The sequence below is a fragment of the Rhinichthys klamathensis genome, unplaced genomic scaffold (assembly GCF_029890125.1).
Source record: "Rhinichthys klamathensis goyatoka isolate OS25496 unplaced genomic scaffold, OSU_Roscu_1.1 h1tg000159l_1, whole genome shotgun sequence".
NCBI classification, from domain to species: domain Eukaryota; kingdom Metazoa; phylum Chordata; class Actinopteri; order Cypriniformes; family Leuciscidae; genus Rhinichthys; species Rhinichthys klamathensis.
In genome coordinates, this window is record NW_026606693.1 from 1,147,499 (window position 1) to 1,165,314 (window position 17,816).

The following is a 17,816-nucleotide window of genomic DNA, read 5'->3' on the forward strand; positions in this document are numbered from 1 at the left end:
TTAGGCAAGATGTTTAAAATTATTAATATGGCATTGTAGTCAATATCTGACAGGTAACCTTTGAAAGGATGTTAAAATCAGAGTGATTCTGTCCCTCTTTCTTATAGGCCTACCGGTCAATAGTCTTGCTGTTGCATTTTGAACCAGCAGATTCACCAATGACTGAGAGAGTCCTAAATACAGGACATTACAATAGTCCAGTCTGAATGATATAAAGGCATAGATGATCGTCTCCAGATCTCTAGATGAGAGGATAGGTGTTATCTTAGCTAGTTTTCACCACAGTATTAGCCTTTTTAGCAAAATTCAACGCAGAGTAAAAAACTACACCCAGATTTTTTTTGCGTATGGGTGAATATTTGTAGAGACCGGTATGAAGAGCAAACATCCTAACAACATGGAGAAAATTCTTAGCTATCCAGCATTTTACATCCCCAAGAAACTTAATGCTGGAAAAGGACTTATCAACTGGGTGTAATGGGACATCGGCCTTCAGTTGAGTGTCGTCAGCATAGCAGTGGTATGGTAACATATAAGAAAGGTAACATATACAATTGGACTCGATATGGACCTCTGTGGGAGCCCTCATGATAGAGGAACTGAAGAAGATGAATGATTGCCAATTCTAACTGTTACAAATCTATTGGAGAGATTAGAAGAAAACCAGCGCAAAACAATGCTAATCCTAACCTCCTGCTGTATGTGATCTAAAAGAATTCTGTGATTGATTATATCAAAGGCAGCTGTTAGATCGAGCAGAATTAAAATAGTGGAGTTACCAGAATCTGAAGTGAGCAAGAGGTCATTTGTCACTTTAAGGAGGATGGTTTCAGTGCTAATGCTGGGCCCTGAACCCCAATGAAATTTATCGCGAAGATTTTGGTAAGAATGCAGAGTTGAAGAAAAACCATCTTATCCAACACTTTCGACAAAAATGGAGATAGGTCGAAAATTATTAAAATTAGACAGATCTAGATTTGGAAATGGCCTAATCACTGTGCTTAAAGATGGAATAACCCCTGTGCTCAATGAGCGATTGAATGATAGTAAAAAAAAAAAAACAGATTGGCCAGTCACACCTAACACTTCTCTATAGAGCATAATATCCACTGGTGAAATATTCAGGTTCAGTTTTAAAATTAACTTACAATTGAAAGATTAGACGGGTTCACTCCTCCTGAAATTACATTTAGAAACTTAAAGGTTCTCTAAGCGATCCTGGGTGACGTCACTTCTTGTTGACGTTCAAACTATTGTCAAACAAAATGGAGGCTAGCTAGACCCTCCCTCGTCCTCCTCATCCGCACACTAACCCCCCAAACCACACCCCCATACCATTCTTGTCGGTCATTGGCTGGAACAGTTTGTTATGTTTCAGGGAGCAGGTCGCCGCAGTTTGTTTTTGATCATGCTGTTTGTGTAGCCTGGGCTGTCTACAGAGATCGCGTTTCTTTACAGTGTGTTCAGGGGACAGGCAGCCAGCGGATAGTGAGGAGATGTTTGCTGTATGTGACAAAAAATGTTTTGGCCTAAAAAACGCGTGACATCGCTTAGAGCACCTTTAATAAGTTGAAGTTAAAAGCTAAAGTTTAGCTAAATGTCTCATTGTCCGCCCCAAATTTAAATGTACTGAGTAAAATAAAAATGTAATATTGTATAATAAGTATATGGCTTTATACAACAACGATTATGGCTTTGCAGAGTTAATCTCATAACAGTTGTAAATAAATGAAAATAGGTCTGGCTTAAAATGCAACTACATTTTTCACAGCAGAGAGTCTGTTTTATCATTGGCCTCAAAAAGTTGAAGATCTCGTTTTAATCTGTTTACTTGTCATTGTACCACAAAATATTCAGCCATGGAGCTTACAAAACTTGTGACCAATATTTGCAGATTTTGAGATTATCACAATCAAACAGTGCTTGTTTATTCCAAATTAATGCCTTTTAATCTCATATTTTTGATTGTATGTCATAATTTAAACTTTTTATTTCATGATTGTGACTAGTAAGCATGTCAAAATTATGATTTACCAGAGCATGATATTTTTATTATGTAGCAGAAATTGGCTTTCATAGTTTTGTTCTATTAAGTGTATGGGTCTAAATGAAAGGTAACAGTGATTTGCATTTCAGGCACTTGCCCTTATTCATATATAATTTTCAGAAGTCAGTAATATACAAAATAAATGCATGGAAGTGTAATGTACTGTGGCAGTGTTGTAAGTGCAAAAAGAAACACAAACAACCAAAAGATGAGCAAAATGTAGATTCTGCAGACTTCTTATACTGTAGATAAAGTCCATATTTAGAGTATAGAAACATCTAAACAATCCAAGATATTTCAAATTTCCGACCCTTTCAACAGCTTGGTTGTTAAAGTCTGTATGCATCAGCTGAAGATTGTTTCAATATTTACTTGATAGAAATGCTGTGCCATATTCATAGAAATGTATACCAGTACCAAATACTGGATTATTAGCTCTAAAAGGATTTTAGGCCAATTGCCCTGACTAGTATTCTGAGCAAATGTATAGAAAGGTTGCTTGTATATCTCACACTTCTTGAGCACAGATAGACAGCCGTCAGTTTGCCAACAGAGAACAAAGGGGAACCGAGGACACACAATTAACATTATTGAATAAGGTCACAAAACACCTTCAACTGCCTAATGCTTCAGTTCAGCTTTTAATTCCATTAAGATTCATATTTTATTACAGTACCTTGCTGACATGGATACAAATGGTAACCGTATGGATTATGGATTTTTGTTTTAATCAAATAGGTCACAGAGAGTTTTTCTTAAAGATAATATGTCTGATGAAATGATTATAAATGCAGGAGTGCCTAAAGGATGTGTTTTATACCTGTTTTTGTTTGTGTGTATACCAATGAAATGTATATTCATGATAACAACTTTAATCTGATTTAATCACAAAACTACCACATAAGCTTTACTTTTGTAAAACGAATCCATATGAATTGAGCGGTCTAGTCCAAAATTTCTGAAAAGACGCGATCGCTTTATATGATGAAAAGATATAGATAATGATGAACAGATAAAGTTAAGATAAAATAATATTAACGGCCAAGTTGTTAAAAAGGTCGGAACTTAAAAATATCTTGGATTGTTTCTGGATAAAAATTTGAACTTAACTCTAAATATGGACTGTATCTATAAGAAGTCTATGCAGAGACTATATTTTGAGGAAATTAAGTAGTTTTAATGAGAGTAAAGACGTGCTTGAAATGGTACATACAGATCTTGAGTGTCCTGAGATAGCCAAATTTCCATGCAAATGAAATGGACATTAAAAATATGTTATTTAATTTCATAATTCCTGTTTGTTTAACAGAAGGCAGTTATTTTCCTTTGAATTTAACTTGAAAGTAAGAAATTAAGCAAGAGTGTCATATCACTGATTTTTGTTGTTGGCTTTATAAATACTTGCCATCAAGAAGAATAAGTGTCAACATATAGCAATTAGTAGTTAATGGTGTTCAGAGGCAGGAGGGAAAAGAAACCAGTAAAAGAATGTGAAGATTTAGGTGGAAACTTTTATAGCTGGTCACATACAAAAATAGATAAATATTAATAAATATTTTACAGAAATAAATGTTCAGTGAAATTATTTGCATAATCTTTGTCTCCTGCTGGTAGAAATATTTTACAACATTGAATTGTTTCATGAGACTACAGAAAAGATCAAAGCTGCTATTTTCAGCACTCATTTTCATGAGCCATTACTATAAAACAGGAGACTGGTGTGAAGTCACACACACACACGTCAGTGTGATCGCTGTGTGTTTCTGTGTCTTCAGTCTCTAGCGGCTCCTTATTCACCATCAGCTGATCCTGAGGAAACTGAACTGACGTCTAAACACTGAGAGTCCTACAATAAAACACACAGTCAGTCACATATGAGTATGAGACATTACTGCTGTCACATCACATCTGGAGATCATGTATATTCATATTACGGCCAGAGATATTAGTATTTTCATATTACAGCCAGAGATATAAAAAAATGTCACGGTTCATGGGTTCACCGACTTGTTCCTCTATCTCTCTCTCTGTGTATGTGTCGGTGTCGGCTGATTGCTACTATAAACTCATCAGCTCAGCTATTTAATGTCTGTGCTATCCGTCCTGTGTTGTCAGATCATTTGGTGTTCTCCTGCCGTCCAGTTCCTGTTTGAGATCTCTGGATTTATTCTCTGGTATTTCTTCTTGTTCCTGTGGGGATTCTGTTCCCGTATCTGTGGACTCTTATCAGCTGGGTTCTTCACAAAGATCTTTGCCCATTGCGTCCCTCCGTTGCCAAGAACGGCTATCATCTGCACCAGCCATCTGACCCTCGATTTCTACTTCATTCTGAACTTGCCTAATAAATTGTTACTTTTTCACATCTGCGACTGAATCCTCATTATTTGCACGTGACAAAAAATAGCTAATAGATTAATAAGAGTAAATGTGACCCTGGATCACAAAACCATAAAATTGTTATACATCATCTCAAAATTGAATACATAAGCTTTCCATTGATGTATGGTTTGTTAGGATAGGACAAAATTTGAAGTCTACTTTGACTCAATTAAAAGTATACTCACAATAATATAGTCCCTTCAGTTTATAATGTGGATCATCCTTCAGATCAGAGAGCAACTTCACTCCTGATCCTAGTTTATTCCCAGTCAGACCCAGTTGTCTCAGGTGTGAGGGGTTTGATCTCAGAGCAGAAGCCAGATCAGCACAACCTTCACACGTGAGACCACAATCACTTAACCTGTAGAACAATGACATACTGTGAATTGTAGTTCAAGTGTCTGTAGTTTGTTATTCACTCTGGTCTCAGAGCAGGATGGGAGATATAATGACAAGCATTACCACATACTGCAGCTGATATAATGAGATGCATATTGATACGCAATAGTGCCGTTTAAAACTGTCATGTGCTTGAGGACTGAACAGACACAGATTTGAATGCGGGATATTGTTTCATAGTGATATTAGGACAGTTATGCATGGAGAAACAGTCACTTGCAGTTAAAACTAAAGTTGTTGTCCTCTACCTGGTAAGTCACAGTGACCCCTAACTCCCTATTTTACACATTACTGTCATCTGAACATTCAGGTTAAATCTGTTGTTTTCAGTCAGACTTATACCTTCAAACAATGTTACACATTAACAAGTATAATGGAGATTGATTAATTATATTAGAGTCAGATAAATAATTAAATTATGCACCTCATTCTTCAACTGCTTTTTGTTTAGATTATTGGTTCAAAATGGCATTCCATATATACACTGTATTTCACAGTTAGGTGATTTTAGTCTTAAAAATTACATTAATGGACACGTCTAACTGAGGACAAAGACAAAAGTGACTATCAGAGAGATGATCTTACCACAGTATCTCCAGTTTACAGTAAGGATCCTCCAGGACAGCAGAGAGCAGCTTAACACCCAAATTTCCAAGTTCATTCCCAGACAGATCCAGATGTCTCAGGTGTGAGGAGTTTGATCTCAGAGATGAAGCCAGAGCAGCACAATCTTCATCTGTGACGCCACAATATCTCAACCTGTAGAGAACAATGACACACTCTTCACTCTCTCAGTTCAGATTAGATCAGTTTAGCTGTGAATCCATTATTAAAGAGAAAGTACAAACTTAAAGCACAAATCAATATGTTTAATGGATCATTAGACTGAGATCTGAAATGTCACAAAGAATAAAACATGATCATACAACATCTATTTTTTTAGCTGTTTGTTGCCACCACTTGGTTTGGGGTTGGAGCTTACTATACACAAAAACTTACAAAACGTTTTACTACATCAAACCAACCAGACTAGGTTCCATCCCCACTAAACAACTGAAAGAACTGCTCCTATTCTCAATATCATAAGCACCTCCTTATCTTTAGGTCACATCCGGGAGCCTTCAAGCTGGCGGGTAAGCCTCTACCACTAGCTCTGATACTGATAGGCCATTTCTTCCTGATGCACTCACAGCATGTATGAGGAATATCAAACACTGGATGTCCCTGAACTTTTTTTAACCTGAATAATAATAAATCTGCAATAGGTAAACAGACGCCAACGTTACTGTTCGTTTCACTGTGTATCAAGTGCTGAGGAAGCATCAGGAGCTGGAATTCAGATATGGTAATGGACATTTGATTTATGACACGTGTTGTGAGTGGTAGACCAATCACAACATATATGGGCATTATTTTAAAGACCCACTCCGATGAAAATAATGTTTTTCTAGGTGTTAACATGTTCTTGTGGCATTTTTCTGATGTTAGAGGACAAATCTTGAGAAAAATCAGCTCAAAGTTGTATTTCTGAGTATTTCTACATTCAAATGGCTGTGAATCAGTAGCAGACGCTAAAATGCTGGCTAAAATCGACTGGAGTTGTGACGTAGTAACTCCACTGGGCGTCTCCACACGCGACGTCTTGGAGTGAAATAATGATCGGTGATCGGTGATAACTTTGATTAACTTCGGATAATAATAATTAATGTGTATATAATACTGTTGCCCCACCGGTATTGGGGATGTAAGCTAGCGGGAGAGACAGAGCTCTCAGCAACGGGCAGGGGGAGGGTCGTCTCCGGGCCAACGGCTCCGCCCACAACGCAGAGGCGAATTGCTAATGAGCTACTGCCGCTCTGCTGAAGCGAAGTCCCAGAAAACGGCACAGGTTTTGTGATTTTGGATAAAAATGGCATAATCATAATTTAAAGACCATTGGGAATGTTTAAAAATAGCTCAAAATATGATCGGAGTGGGACTTTAATACACTAATTTCTGATAGCAGAATAATTCCTAAATTGTAACATTGAAACAACCATTTTCTGTAAAGCTTCTTTGAAACAATATGTATTGTGAAAAGTGCTATACAAATAAACATGAAATTGAATTTATATTTAAATATAACAAATAGTGATTTGTGTGTGTTTACACAATTAAAACAACATTTTAAATGGAGTGTGAATGTGATAAACTGTAAGAATAAACATCAAGAGTAGCATCAGTTCTGGCAGGTCACATTAGTCAAGCTCGTATCAGCTGACTCTCAGCTGATCCACATCTACCAATAGGAATACGACAGCTATCACAGCATCCATATAAGCTCCTTCAGTATTATCAACAGCGATCTCGTTTTGTCAGGAGCTAATTACCCTCCTTCATCCCCAGCTCCTCCTCTTGTCAGTCAGGTTTTGGCATTCTGATTCCCCTGAATCAGACTAAAATTCTCTAATTATGTTGTACATTAAAATTAATTGATGATATCTGCAATAGATTCATGTTAGTTCTGTTCCGTTTACCCTAAGGGGGGTTATTGCTGCTCTCCCTGCTCTTATCCATGCTAGGCTGCATGGATGCGCAGGGAGTTCTCGCCAGAACAGAACCAGTATTTCTCAGTTCTGTGTTGAGCTCAAGTCTGTTTAAAATTGAGACTGAAATGTTGATTGTGATGTGAAAGTGTGTATTTCAGTGTGACTCTCAGTCGTGCAGTATCATAGGGGCTTTCGCAACGGAGGAACCTTTTCATAGTTCCTAGAAATCAAGCATAGCGTCAGTTCTGGCAGGTCACGTTAGTCCCCCCCCACCAGAGAGCGCTTCCCAGTCAGAGCCCCGCCTACTGGTTTCTCAATCCTACAACGGTGAGCCAAGCTTTTGTAGAGCATTTTTAACCCGTTGCTCAATGCATTTCTCTCTGTAGCCTAGAACCTTTTGCCATTAGCAAGCCAAGGTTGCTTTTGTGCTCACCTTATTGACTGGGAGAGCTGTGCTATGGGGGACAGCGGTGTGGGAGAACCAGGATCCATGCTGCGCCTCGTTCCAGACACTCTCCGCCGAGATGAAGAGAGTATTTGACTGAGCCGTCGGCGGGAGAGAGGTGTCCCGGATGCTCGCGGAACTCAAACAAGGAGAAAAGTCGGTGTCAGATTACTCGATTGAGTTCAGAACCTTGGCGGCAGAGTGTCAGTGGAACGAGGAGGCGCAGTGGGACATGTTCCTGCATGGGCTGGCTGACCGCGTTCCGAGGGAAATCTACGCCCTGGACCTACCTACTTCGCTAAATGGACTGGTGGATCTGGCTCTTCGAGTGGATGCGCGACTCACCAGGGTTGAACGATGGGTACTGCCCAGCAGAGTGTTGGGAGGAGCCGAGAGTCAGCGGTCCAGCGGCGGGGACGTGGTCAGCCCCGTCTACGATCACGAGCCCATGCAGAAGGAAAGGCGGAGATCCCAAGGACTGCCTTTACTGCGGAGCAGCGGGACACTACGCGTATAACTGTCCGGTAAAAGGCCAAGCCCGACAGTAAGTAAGTAAGTATGAGGCTACTGTCGGGTGGGATCTCCGCTGAGAAGACCTCATCAACATCTACGCTCCTCCCGGTCAGCCCACAATCACGACTGTCAAGCACTGGTGGATTCAGGGGCTGAAGGTAACTTTATGGCGAGCAGGATGAGGCCGAGTGACGTGAGAGCGGCGCGAGGCCGGTGGCGTGAGTGGTAATGAGCGACACCTGAGAGACGCACTGGTCTCGCATCTTCCTCTTCTCCAGCGGGGGCGGGGTTCTTTTTTTGTGGGGAAGGATGGATCTCTGCGACCTTGTATTGATTACCGAGGGTTGAACAGCATCACGGTAAAGAATGCCTATCCTTTACCGTTGATGTCTTCAGCTTTCGAGAGGTTGCAGGGAGCGTCTATCTTCACTAAATTGGACTCACGTAATGCTTATCATTTGGTCCGCATTAGGAAAGGGGATGAGTGGAAGACTGCTTTTAACACCCCTAGGGGGCACTTTGAATACTTGGTCATGCCTTTCGGTTTGTCCAACTCCCCAGCAGTCTTCCAGGCACTCGTCAACGACGTGCTGCGAGATATGGTTGACCAGTTCATATATGTTTACCTGGATGACATATTGATATTTTCATCTTCTCTCCAGGAACACGTTCAGCACGTCAGGCGAGTGCTTCAGAGGTTGCTAGAGAATGGGCTTTTTGTCAAGGCGGAGAAATGCATTTTTCATGCACAGTCTGTTCCTTTCATAGGATACATTGTGTCGACTGAGGGAATACGTATGGATCCTGAGAAGATTAAGGCTGTAGTGAATTGGCCAAGTCCAGATTCCCGTAAGGTCCTAAAGAGGTTTCTGGGATTTGCCAATTTTTACCGGCGGTTTATTCGCAACTTCAGCCAACTAGCCGCACCTCTGACTGCTTTGACCTCCCCCAGAACTACGTTCAGGTGGTCAGATGCAGCTGAGGCTGCGTTTGCCAAACTGAAGGGCCGCTTTGTTTCAGCCACCCATCCTCATTGTCCCTGATACATCACGTCAGTTCGTGGTGGAGGTCGACGCATCAGAGGTGGGGGTAGGTGCAGTGATATCCCAGCGTTCTCCCACAGACGTGCGCGTTTTTGTCTCATTGTTTGTCCCCTGCCGAACGCAATTATGACATTTGTAACCAGGAGTTGATGGCAGTCAAGTTAGCGTTGGAGGAATGGCGTCACTGGTTAGAAGGGTCAGGTGTACCTTTTATCATCTGGACCGATCATAAGAATTTGGAATACATTAAAACCGCGAAAAGATTGAACTCTAGACAGGCTCGGTGGGCACTTTTTTTCCGGACGTTTACTCTCTCGTACCGCCCAGGTTCCAAGAACATTAAACCCGATTCTTTGTCGCGCATTTTTGATCGTTCCGAACGCCCGTCTACTTCCGAGTGCATTTTACCCGAGACTCTATCTCCACACTCGTATGGGAGGTCGAATCGAAGGTAAAGATGGCCTTAGAAGGGGTAACGCCTCTGCCCGGTTGCCTACCGAATCGTTTATTTGTGCCGGAGGGATTACGGTCTGACGTCATTCAGTGGGGTCATTGCTCCAACGTGGCTTGTCATCCAGGAGTTAATCGCACTAGCTTTTTAGTCAAGCAACAATTCTGGTGGCCACTTATGGCTCGTGACATTCACAGTTTTGTTTTGGCTTGCTCGGTTTGTGCCACTGGTAAGACTTCCAATCGACCTCCAGAAGGGTTCAACCGCTGCCTGTCCCTTCGAGACCCTGGTCCCATATCGCACTAGATTTTATTACCGCCCTCCCAGGGTAACACGGTCATTTTGACTGTGGTGGACCGGTTCTCAAAGGCGGCTCACTTTATTCCCTTACCCAAATTACCTTCAGCTAAGGAGACAGCGTTGACAGTCGTAGATCATGTCTTTCGCTTACATGGCCTCCCGATGGACGTGGTCTCCGACAGGGGACCCCAGTTTGTGTCCAAATTTTGGCGAGAGTTTTGTAAATTACTGGGTGCGACTGTTAGTCTGTCCTCAGGGTTTCATCACCAGAGCAATAGCCAAACCGAGAGAGCCAACCAGGATCTGGAGAGAGTGTTGCGATGTATGGTTTCCAAGAATCCTTCCTCATGGAGCCAACAACTGTCCATGGTGGAGTACGCCCACAATGCGTTACCAGTGTCATCCACGAGTCTATCTCCGTTTGAGTGTAGTTTAGGTTACCAGCCACCAATTTTTCCCAGACTGGAATCCGAGGTCACGGTTCCCTCTGCTCACGCCTTCGTCCAGAGGTGTCACCGCACCTGGACTAGAGCCCGGGAGACTCTACTCCAGGTGGGGGCGCGCACCAAGGCTAAGGCCGATCGCCACCGGTCAAGGCCTCCCGTATACGTCATTGGTCAAAAAGTGTGGCTTTCTACAAAGAACATTCCTCTACGCTCCGTTTCTAATAAACTTGCTCCCAAATTTATTGGCCCGTTCACTGTCACCAAGATCATTAGTCCGGTGGCAGTCCGCCTAAAATTGCCTCCAGCGTACAGGAGGATTCATCCCGTCTTTCACGTATCCAAAGTTAAGCCCATATTTCAGTTTCGTATTAATCCGCCAGTCCCTGGCTGGCGTTCTCAGTGGCGTTAAAATAAAAGTATGCCGCACCGTCAAAATAAAAGTCACAATAACAAGCGTTGCAAACGTCACTTCAGAGTTCCTACTGGCGGTGCGAATGCAACCAGGAAAACATTCCTATGGGAACCATTAGTTCCCGGGGAACCACCCTGGCTAGTCCCTAGGACGATCCGGTGCGAAAGCCCTTCATGTTATTGAGGAGCAGCTCGTGTGTTCAATCATTTACAGCTCAATCAGCTAAACTCACAGCAGCAGAAAGAGGCTGAACACTGCAAATATACTTTACATTGTGATTCATGTGTGAGAGTAAAATATGATCTTACCCCAGTATCTCCAGTTTACAGTGATGATCCTCCAGTAAAGCAGAGAGAAGATTTACTGAATGTCTTCCCAGTTTATTCTCAGATAGATCCAGTTGTCTCAGATGTGAGGGGTTTGATCTCAGAGCTGAAGCCAGATCAGCACAACCTTCATCTGTGACGCCACAATCCTTCAACCTGTAAGAAACAATGACACTCTTCACTCTCTCAGTTCAGATCAGATCAGGGGCTGTATGTATAACTCCACTCAGAGTAAAAGTAATAGTGTGTCAAAATTCTAAGAATGATGCAATTTTACTCTTATTCATAAACTTAAGAATTAGTGTGATTCATTAAGATTCCTAAGTGTTAAGACTAAGTCTTAGCTTCTAAATTATTTAAAAGAGCTGGATAAGTATCCTAACCTAGTTAGGAGTAACAAGATGGTAGCACAGAGGAGGAGACCATACACTTTCCAATGAAGATACAGTATAATGTATTGGAGTTATATGATGACAGGGAGTTGATAACACGACACAGACTTGATAGTCAAGGTATTCTTTTTGTAACTGACCTGAATTTAATAACCTCTCCCACTCCACAAATCAATTCTCTAACTGCAGTAATGAAAGTAATAATGACATTTTTTGGCAACTGGAAAAATGCACCAGTGCACCAAAAATGACTTGGGGCTCATCAGTCCGAAGTAAGCAGGGTCTTAAATACAGTAATGGCCAAAGGGGATGTGCAGATGTTTATTCATCAAAAGCAAGCCATTTTTATGAGGATTGCGAGCTTCCCTGGAGTTGTTGGAGCCATTGATGAACTCATGTTTGCATCATTGCTCCAACTATAAATAAAGAGACAATAGGGGCTTTCGCACCAAGTAGTTCTAGGAACTTAGTTCTAGGAACTAGCCACCAGGGTGGTTCCCCGAGAACTAATGGTTCCGCTAGGAACATTTTCCTGATTGCATTCGCACCGCCAGTAGGAACTCTGAAGTGAAGTAAGCTGTGCTTGTTGTTGTGACTTTTATTTTGACGGCGCACCGGACCTTTATTTTGACGGCGCTGAGAATGCAGAGTCTGAACACACAGTGCTTGCATTCTCTGTCTTCATTAGTTTACGGTCTGTCTAACAGTATTGTCTAATATGTTATTAGATAGAACTGTTATACAAAGAAAGTGGACAGTATATGAAAAGGCATTAGCTTATGCCGTGTGGTTGATGTCCAGTGTTGCTAGCTGAGCAGAATCATGTTTCACTTGGTCCCCTCAAAGCGTAAAGGTTAAGAAGTTCATCTATCACATGTTCATAGAGTTAGTTTGTGGAGTAAATATATAGGCTATAATCTGTGCATTTATACAGCTTTTTAAAAAATGGCGAGCTGGTGTTTCACGTGCGTTCGGCCAATTAGAGTACACTTACGTCACTGGTAGTTCCTAGTGCTGGGTTAGACCCTAATCTGAAGTAGGAGCTAATTTAGTTCCCCCAAAACGAGTTTCTAGAACAAAAAATCGTTCTTAGTTCCTGCGGTACAAACACGCCAATGAAATGGGAACTTCCGCCTTTAGTTCTAGGAACTATGAAAAGGTTCCTTCGGTGTGAAAGCTGCTATATATCAATAGAAAAGGATTCCACAGCATCAACACTAATTAATGTTGAAAAATGCAAATCGTTTTTGTTTTAAATAAATTTAAATATTAAAATAAATGTTTCAATGTCTTAATTAAATGATTTGATTATAATTAAATTACATGATTGGTGTTATGCTGCTGCAGGGGCGGACTGGCCATCTGGCAGATCGGGCATTTTCCCGGTGGACCAACGTGCTTTATGGGCCTTTTTTTGTGTCTGAGTGGCCCATATAAATCATACACCGCGGCCCATTCTTTTTGTTTTGTTTTGCTTAATTGACGGCGCTGGGGTCTTTGTGCCGGTGTAATGCAATGATGTTTTTGGGCACTGGGCTGGCCCAATCACATCTTTAAACATCTCCCCCTATGGCCTCTGAGCGAGCGTGCAGTGTCAGTGTGTTTCTGTCAAAGTACACTCTAAAAAATGCTGGGTTGTTTCAACCCAAATTTGGGTCAAATATGGACAAACCCAAATGTTGGGTTAAAAATGTAATTTAAAATTTTAACCCAACTTTCACTTTCAACTGTAAATGTTTTAATTACATTTTTAACCCAACATTTGTGTTTGTCCATATTTGACCCAAATTTGGGCTGAAACAACCCAGCATTTTTTAGAGTGTTTATTCCCACAGTGTGAAGGAATCGACAACTATACAGGTGAAACTCGGAAAATTTGAATATCGTGCAAAAGTTATAATTATGGCTTATAATGGATGGATATTTATATGGATGATTATGGCTTACAGCTTATGAAAACCCCAAATTCAAAATCTCAGAAAATTGAACACTCTAAACAATGCTGGGTTGTTTTAACCCAAATTTGGGTCAAATATGGACAAACCCAAATGTTGGGTTAAAAATGTAATTTAAAATTTTAACCCAACTTCAACTTCGACTTTCAACTGTACATTTTTTAATTACATTTTTAACCCATCATTTGGGTTTGTCCATATTTGACCCAAATTTGGGTTGAAACAACCCAGCATTTTTTAGAGTGTAGTCAGAGAGGCGGAGAAGTAAAGCAAGGAGATGTGCAGAGAAATAGCGTGGAAAAAAAGACGCGGTAAAATGTGTCAATATAACATAATGTTTTCTGCAGCAGCAGGACCTTCAACAGCTCCCGTGGCTGATGATGATAGTGAGGAGGATCAGGAGAGAGATGAGTGAGTGTAGAGCCTGCGGTAAGCAAAACTACTTTCAAAACACTTAGGCTATGTCATGAGTGTAAGAACCCATTACCCAGTTACGCATTATTTCTACATCTGCATAGTTGACGATTACCGCATTTTATTAGAATTGTAATGAGAACCATTTGTAAACATATTTTCCATCAAATTTCCATCAAAATAAAAGATCACGTGTTTATCTCTTTCAAGTATAGAAATTAGGACAACTTTGACATTATGTCCATTATGTTATGACATTTTTCTTTATTTTTCAGTGCATTTGTTTTACAATATATGGCTATTACTGTCATGGGATTACATAATAATGATAATAGTTATTAGTGTAATGTAGACTGAGACACTATAGCCTATCACAACTAAAAGAGGTTTGAGTTTTTCTTTGTTCAATTTGCACACTGACTATGGGTTGGAGCTCTTAATTTTGAACTCTAAAAAGTGCACCAGATTGGTTAATTTAACATTAAAATTCACAACATTTTATTCCGGGTGGCATGCCCACGAACCCCCCTAGAGGGACAGAGGTCCACCCACCACAGTTTTACTGTGGGAAACATTGGTATTGGTATGGCAATGCAGCTTTTAGCTTGTTTTAGGATTCATTACTGTGGAGTATATTTCAATTGCATTAATAAATTAATCATTTTTGAGTTATTTCATCTGTTAATTCTCATTCAAGTCAAGTCAAGTCATCTTCATTTATATAGCGCTTTTAACAATGGAGATTGTTTCAAAGCAGCTTTACAGAGATAAACATACAATTTACGGTAACAGAGATTGTTTTGGCTTTATTCATGCCTGCTCACTCATTACGGCTTTAGTGGTTTTAAGTAATAGGAGTTGGTATACATATTCAAGGGCGTGCAAAGATGGGTGGTGTTAATGATCATATGTGGTGGGCCAGTCTGGCCCAAAATGCCAAGGCCAATTTCTTTTTTTTCCAGTCCAGCGGTGACTTCACCCTCGCAGGCTCACTGTTGGCTGATTCGGAAGTTGAGGACGGCCATTTTGGATTGACATAATTGTAGTCCTTAATTCACAACACTTAAGTGCCACTTCAGTCAGCACTTAAGAATCAGTCGTCTTAGACTTTGCTGAAAGTTGCTTTTAGCTTCTTTATAAAAGTCTTCTACTATTAGACAAGCAACCCTACTATTAAAGGGTTAGTTCACCTAAAAATGAACATTCTGTCATCATTTACTCACCCTCATGTTGTTCATGAACACAAATGAAGAAATTTTTAAAAAACCTGAGCGATTTCTGTACCTCTGTTGACAGCTACTCAACTGCCACTTTGACGCTTTAAAAAGCTCATAAAGAGATCATAAAACTAATCCATACGAATCGAGCGGTTTAGTCCAAATTTCCAGAAGAGGCATGATCACTTTATATGATGAAAAGATATGACTTTTATTCATATATAAACATTGATCAGCAAATATAAACAAAAGCGCAACCGTACATGCTTGATGCACGAGAACAAACCTCATTGGTTTTTATGGAAGCTCAAACGTGCTGCGTAACACACGAGAATGAACCTTTTCGTTACATTGGTTCTCGCACATCAAGCAAGCATGCTTAAGCTTCCGTTTACCACAACTGATGTGTGCGTTAATGAATGTTTATGTCATTAAAAGCCTAAATTAAATCTGTTCATCAAATAAAGCCATTGTGTCTCTTTAGAAAATTTGGACTAAACCACTCAATTCATATAGAATTAGTTTTAGTTTTTGAAGCATCAAAGTGGAAGTTGCGTAGTTGTCATTGAAGGTACAAAAATCGCTGAGGAGAAGCTTGTTCAATCATTCACAGCTCTATCAGCTGAACTCACAGCAGTAGAAAGAGTCTGAACACTTCAAACATAAATTATATTGTGTTTCATTTGTGAGTGTCAAATATGATCTTACCACAGTTGCTCCAATTTACAGTGAGTATCTTCGAGTACAGCACAGATAAGCGTTACACCGGAACTTCCTATTTTATTCCCAGACAGATCCAGTTGTCTCAGGTGTGAGGGGTTTGATCTCAGAGCTGAAGCCAGATCAGCAAAACCTTCATCTGTGACACCACAATCCCTCAACCTGTAGAAAGATGAAAACCATACTTGTTAAACACCATGAACTGAAAAAACAACTTCCTGCAATAAACACTAACTTGCAATTCCAATGTAATTCATTCATACCATGAGAAAAAAAATCTACATTAACATGCATTTCTTAATTTCCAATTCTTATCCAAGTTTCATGGTAAAATTCACACAAATAAAAAAGGATAAAGATTTAATTTGATCAATATTTATGCAATTTTAACTTTAAACTTGTTTAAAACTAATCTGCATGTTGGACCTCCCTTATCATTACACCTGTCTGTAAAATGGCAGAAGTCCCAGAGTATAAAAAATAAATATTAATTAATAACTATGGGATGCTTTTACACTTGGTTGTTCTCGCTTGGGTTTTTCCTCCCTGCATTTTTGCTTGGTCTATCATGCCATTTAAAAATAACAAATCTTCAAGTTTCTTCTTTATGTGATTTTTTTTTTTTTAAATAACTGGTAAAACATCTGCAGCTTCTCTAACTTAGATTTTCTTACTTACTGAACTGATCTGGATTCTTTAATCACAGGAAGCAGCTTATGAAGAACCTTCATATTTTCAGCTTTGTTTCTTTTTAAAAAATTATCAAGATGAAACTCATCCAGCTTCTTCTCTGATGTCAACAACACAAAAACTACAGCTGACCACTGAGATGAAGAGAGTTTGGCTTCACTTATTCTTCCAGATTTCAAATACTGTTGTATTTCCTCCACTAGTGAATGATCACCCAGTTCATTCAGACAGTGGAACAGATTGATGGATTTCTCTGGAGAGTCAATGGTCCTGATCTTCTTCTTGATGTACTCAACTGTTTCCTCATTGCTGTCAGATCTGCTTGTCTGTTTCATTAGTCTTTGTAGGAGAATCTGAGGAGACTCCACTGACAGACCCAGAAGGAACCGCAGGAAAAGGTCCAGATTTCCATTTTTACTCAGTAGAGCCTCATTCACAGCTCTCTGATGCAGAGCAGACAATGACACATGTTTAAACATTAGTTGAAACCAGTCCTTAACGTTAGACCATAAACTCTGTTTGGTGATTGGGTCAAACACATTTATGTTGTTGTTTTTTGTGAAGGAGAGGTGCACATATAGAGCCGCTAGATGTTCCTGAATGCTCAGATGAACAAAGCAGAAGATTTTCCCCTGATACCAGCCAAACTCCTCTCTGAAGATCTGAGTGCACAATCCTGAGTACACTGATGCTTCTGTCACATCAATGCCACACTCTCTCAGGTCTTCCTCATAGAAGATCACATTGCCTTTCACAAGCTGCTGAAAAGCCACTTTCCCCAGTTTTAGGATCATGTCTTCATCTGTCACGTTCTTCTCATAGTCCTTCTCATGTTTGATGTTGGTCTGGAGGATCAGGAAGTGTGTGTACATTTGAGTGAGAGTCTTGGGAATCTCTCCTCTCTCTGCTTCGCTCATCATCTTCTCCAAAACAGTGGCTGAGATCCAGCAGAACACTGGGATGTGGCACATGATGTAGAGGCTCCTTGATAACTTCAGGTGTGTGATGATTGTATTGGCCAGACTCTGATCATTGATTCTCTTCCTTAAGTATTCCTCCTTCTGTAGCTCATTGAAGCCTCGTACCTCTGTCACTCGATGGACACACTCAGAGGGGACGAGATCGGCTGCTGCTGGTCT

The 17,816-nt window shown here is 40.4% G+C and overlaps 1 protein-coding gene across 2 annotated transcripts in view; it reads right to left on the reverse strand.

The window, feature by feature from the left end:
- LOC130091087 (NACHT, LRR and PYD domains-containing protein 12-like) overlaps window positions 1-17,816 on the reverse strand; it is a 287,371-nt gene that overhangs the window by 140,671 nt on the left and 128,884 nt on the right. For both annotated transcript variants that reach the window (XM_056258781.1, XM_056258782.1), the window contains 2 exons: window positions 15,976-16,149; window positions 11,272-11,445 (listed from right to left, as the gene is read on the reverse strand). In XM_056258781.1, the coding sequence (XP_056114756.1) occupies window positions 11,272-11,445; window positions 15,976-16,149 (348 nt within the window). The remainder of the gene's footprint in view (window positions 1-11,271; window positions 11,446-15,975; window positions 16,150-17,816) is intronic.